The 5360-nt window shown below is 40.1% G+C and overlaps 1 protein-coding gene across 1 annotated transcript; it reads left to right on the top strand.

The window, feature by feature from the left end:
* The first annotated feature begins 4595 nt into the window (after window positions 1-4595).
* On the top strand, window positions 4596-5066 carry LOC125233094. Its single transcript, XM_048138957.1, has one exon. The coding sequence runs from the start codon at window positions 4596-4598 to the stop codon at window positions 5064-5066; it is 471 nt and encodes a 156-aa protein (XP_047994914.1).
* The last annotated feature ends 294 nt before the right edge of the window (window positions 5067-5360 follow it).

Raw genomic sequence — 5360 nt, 5'->3', positions numbered from 1 at the left:
GCACAGACGCGAATGAGGATAGATACCTATTGTGTGGAACTTAGATTGTGCAGAATTGCGAACAGGAAGAATCGCTTCTGTACAGAAATAATGGCTGTGCACAGAAGCGAATGAGGCGAAATACCTATTGTGTGCAATTCAGAATGTGCAGAATTGCGAACAGGAAGAATCGCCACTGTTCACAAGTAATTACTGTCCACAATAGCGAATGAGCTGAAATACTAATTGCGTAGACTTCAGATTGTCCAGAATTGCGAATAGGAAAAAGTGACATTGGCAAGAACGTCGCATAATCCAAATAACTGGATTAAACGTATTCCCGTCGAATTAAACTCCCTTTGGGACGCGAATTTCAAAGACTCATTTCGATACCAACGAAATGATGTTTTTCCAGGCTTGCTGAAAAGAGATTTGGCCTCGGAACGCAAGTGAGTTTTCACATTATCCGATCCGATATCGGATGTAGGACCGATATCCTATGCATATAAGCCGCCATCTTTGATTTTTACTATTGAAATCCTTCCAACATCCGATATCGGATCGGATAATGTAATAACACACTAAAGGTGTCGCAGTTAGCTCATTGAGCATACAGTTGTAGTTGTGTGCGTGCTTGATGACACGACTCGCAGTGGACTATGTCATCATAGTGAAATTGACAATACACAACATTGACAACTTGACCTTGCCTACTTCTGACCCTTTAGCACAACTTGCCATGTCATACATCAAGCGCGACTTCAAGTATGGACTCGCGCGCGACAAGGCAAGTTGTGTTAGAGGGTCTGGTTTGATAAGTAATATACTCAGCGTCAATATTTACTTGTTGAATAGGCAATGAACGGCAAAGTGTCACTTTCGGTCGACGCTGTTGTGAAATAGGTCACTTTCGTCACACCTCGGACACTGGCGATCAAATATATGAAAGAGGCGCGTTCCTAGCACACAGTCTAAGCTCGTGTAGGTGAACGCGTACCATGCTTGTATGAGTGAGACATGACAGTTCAACAGATCGCGTTTTTGACAGGCGGTAACTGTGAGGTAACCGAAAGGGGGTGGGTGGCACTTTCAACGGGGCGCGGGAGTGGCCATACTGTACGATAGTACTCTTTATTATACTGTGCTATCGTGTATATTACATAATAATATTTCTTATACTTTTACATGTGTCAATTCGTAACTCGTGTCGATTTAAAACACTCCCTTCGGTCGTGTTTTAATTTATCGCCACTCGTTTCGAATTTCCTTTTTTTCGCACTTGTATCTTGTATGTTACAATATCGACACGAGTTACGAATTTCCTTTTCGCACGTGTATCGTACGATGTTTTTCAGTAAAGATGGCCCTCCGAAGTTTCGACCTGGCATATAATGAACCACTTCTCGCAGCCGCACTAGTGCGTAAAAAAAACACCATCTGTACTGAAAAAAGTATTATGAACTAGTTACCCAAAATTTATACTATATTATAAGTGTATACTCTAACTTGTTTATTCCGGTAATATTATGTCTGTAATTCAAATTTCCGACCGGTGGTGCTTTCAGTTCGTCTGTTAAAAGTTATAATTGGTCAGACCGGCTTCCTGTACCCACCTATCTACATAGTTTGGTGTTGTTATTCATCACTCGGTATCCTTTAGAAGCTTTTGATGGAGATTCGTTGTGTTTTTAAATTTTGGTTCGAGTTCGAATTTTGTTCGAGTTCGAGTTACTTAACTTAGGTACTGTGTTCGGTTTCAGTGTGGCTTTATAAGTTAAAAAAATACAAAACGAGTAAAAATATTCTTGTACTGAGTCTCTTGATCTGCCTTGGTATTTTAAAATGTAAGGTGATGTAAGGGCAAATCTGAATTTCGCGCCATTGTTATAGTGCCAATATTTGCTTGACCGTCTGTAGTGTTTAATAGTTATTTGTTATACAAGAGTGCAAAGTTGTATTTTAACGCCGAGTGTGGAATTGATAAACGAGCAAGCGAAAGGATTCTATAGTTGAACCACGAGCGAAGCGAGTGGTTCGAGAATAGAATCCTGAGCTTGCGAGTTTTTCAATACACGAGAAGTAAAATACATTTGTACTCGTGTGTAACACAAAACTTTTCCCCTCACTATGGCGAGGAAACTACAACGCAAAAAATTGCGTTTATCACTACTTCCAGTAGTTCCACAGGTGGTAAATCATCTTTATTACTAGATTCACCTACTTTTGTCAATTTTAAAGCAGTTAATTTGACTTTATTCAAAGTCAAATTACTTTACTCACTAGTGGATAAAATACGTTTTTACTCGCTGGTATTAAACGACAAAACACGTGTTTCCGAGCTAGTGAGGGGAAAATTATATAACGTTACAGTTTTTCTTTGTTCGTAGGCTGTTGTGCAAATTTATCCCCAAAGTCGCATTATTTCTCACAATGTAATTCGAAAATGCCTTGGATAATATGATACAAATAATCTACTAATATGTCGGTCCCCGCGGCACACTTAACTTTGGTAACATAATGGTAGGAAATGCCTAAACTTACTAATATATGTTAGGAAACTGTCGTTTTGGTTTGCTTGTAGGGATTGAAAACCGGATTTTAATCCGGCAGGATCCCGTCGAACCGGATCCGGTTTGTTATAAGGGTTTTGGAGGGAATTAAAGGATAATATTTCCTACGTTTTTATGAAATGTGAGGTTTGAGATATTTAGATACTTAACTATTTTGGCTCACTGATCTAAAGTGAATCTTATTGGCCTCTGAAATGGGGGAACAATAAAAATATTTCAAGTCTAACATGATTTCATTGGTTTTAAATTCTGTTCATACCTTCAATAGGCTACTTGCCTCCTAGTCAAATCAGCTTCTTTTTAAGAACTGTCAAAACGAATTTGAACGACTTGCTAATGAGTAATAGTGACTAAACAGAATATAACTGCCAAAAATAAGCTCATACCGTCCGCTAAAATGTCACAAATAAGCGTATTACATCAGAACATCAATAGACTAGCTAATAAAACACTCAGGATTGAATCCGAGCTGCAGACTCGAAGCCAGGCAGTCGATATACTGTGCCTTACAGAACACTGGCTCGAACAAGACAAATTAAAATCTGTAAACATACTAAAGTACCAGCTACGCGCCCAGTTTTGCCGATCTTCTCGTACTGGAGGAGGTGCCTGTATCTACGTGGAGTCCAGCATCCCGAGCTTCGAGCGCAAGGAAGTAGCAGAGCTGTCCGTGGAGTCCCACTTCGAGGCCTGCGCCGTGGAGTGTATTGGACTCGACCTCGTAGTAGTTTGTGCGTACCGGCCCCCCAATGGTGACGTACATTTATTCCTATCCCTACTAGATAATCTATTAAACTTAAGCACTATCCAAAATTATAGTGTACTGATGGTCGGAGATATTAACATAGACCTTCTTACAAAATGTAAAAATACCAAAATGTTACTCAATACTTTAAGGCAATCTGGATTTAACCAGTTAATAAATGTACCCACTAGAATAGCAAACTTATCAATGACATGCCTAGATCACGCCTACTCTAATTTAAAAAATCTGAAATAAAGTCTGTAAATTGCCTAGATATGCATTTATCTGATCACCTATCAGTAAATATCGTTGTCAACATTCATAACAAGATCGTAACCCACAACTTGCACAAATTAAAGAGATCTTTTACTAATCAGAGTAAATTCCATTTTACACAAAGCCTTGACCTATATAGATGGGAACCGATTATAGAAAAAAACAGCTGTCCCGGTAAACAAACCGAACTCGTTATGAATGTTATTAAACACTATTATGAAATACACTTCCCCTTGAAACAGCATCGCATAAAAAATTGTGCTGGTTCGTGGGTCAATGTACAAACAAAGAGGTTACGTCTTAACATTCGCAAAATAAAAACAAAGTTAGTTTCTAACCCCGATGACGCTGGGCTACGCGACGACCTAAGTAAGAACGAATTATTATACTGGGCAGAGTTAAGAAATGCACGCTCCTGTTACGTCAACAAGCAAATCTCAACTGACAATAATGATATGTGTCGAAGCATATGGCGCGTTATCTCTAGCGAAACATGTAATAACAAAAAAACTGCTTGCACCGCGATAGAAGTTCTCATTGACAAATCAGCTGGCGATAGTACGGACGAGCGCGCCGCCTCGGCCGCCACTCGGCTAAACCAGTTTTATCTTGAAGCAAACGTAAACAATGTTACCCCATGTACTCGCTCGGCGATAGAATATCTAGACCAACATTTAAATATTTTAAACATAACACCTCCTGTTTATGACTTTATACCCTTCACACTCTCAGAAATGTTACAAATATGTAAAAGGATTAAGCGAAAGGAGACAAAGGACATATACGACATTACGACTCGTGTCATAGACAGTTTGCCGCCAAGCGTAGTCTCATTACTTTTACTACTATTCAATAGATGTGTCAGTGTGGGAATCTATCCTGATGCCTTAAAACAAATAAAAATTCATCCCATTTATAAGGGTAAAGGTGAAATGCACTCACCTAAGTGTTATAGGCCTATATCGCTAATTCCAGTCGTTTCAAAACTTTTTGAAGGCTTACTATGCGATAGGATGATAAAACATATGACGGATAACCAACTTCTTAACCGCCAGCAGTACGCCTACCAGCCTGGGCGCTCGACGGTGGACGCTGCACGGGACGTGGTGGCGCGCGTTCTCCAGCATCTCGAGGACGGGCGACAGGTCGCAGCCGTGTTCTGCGACTTGTCGCGCGCTTTCGAGATGATTGATCACGCGCTTCTGCTAGACAAACTGTCACGCTACGGCTTCACAGGCAGTTTCTATGACACGATCGCCTCATTTTTAAATAACCGTAGCCAATGTACTAGCGTCAAAAATTCAAGGTCAGAAATGGAACCGATAGGCGGCTGCTCTGTTCCTCAGGGCTCGTCTATGGGTAATAACCTGTTTTTAGTGATAATGAATGACGTAACATCTGCCTGCGACGATCCAGAGTACGTAATGTTCGCAGATGACACGTGCATTATTGTTAATGCTGACAACATTGATCAACTGAAATCCACTTTATGTTAAAAATATGTAGATGGTTCTCGGCTAACGGAATGTTACTCAACGTCGACAAAACTAACATTATCCACTTCAAACTAAAAAATAATGATAACATTGAACTTGATATCTCAATAAATGATGTACCGGTTCCACAGGTACGGGAGACCAAGTACCTTGGTTTTATCATAGACTCTGGACTAACATGGAGCCCCCATATCGACCAAATATGTAATAAACTGGCATCGGCGTGCTTTGCATTGTCTAGGCTCGCCCCTATGTTATCTACTGATAATCTCAAAAAAGCATATTTTGGCTATT

The sequence above is a fragment of the Leguminivora glycinivorella genome, chromosome 14 (genome assembly GCF_023078275.1).
Source record: "Leguminivora glycinivorella isolate SPB_JAAS2020 chromosome 14, LegGlyc_1.1, whole genome shotgun sequence".
NCBI lineage: Eukaryota > Metazoa > Arthropoda > Insecta > Lepidoptera > Tortricidae > Leguminivora > Leguminivora glycinivorella.
Note: the sequence above shows the minus strand (reverse complement) of the source record. Positions and strands in the feature narration are given on the sequence as shown.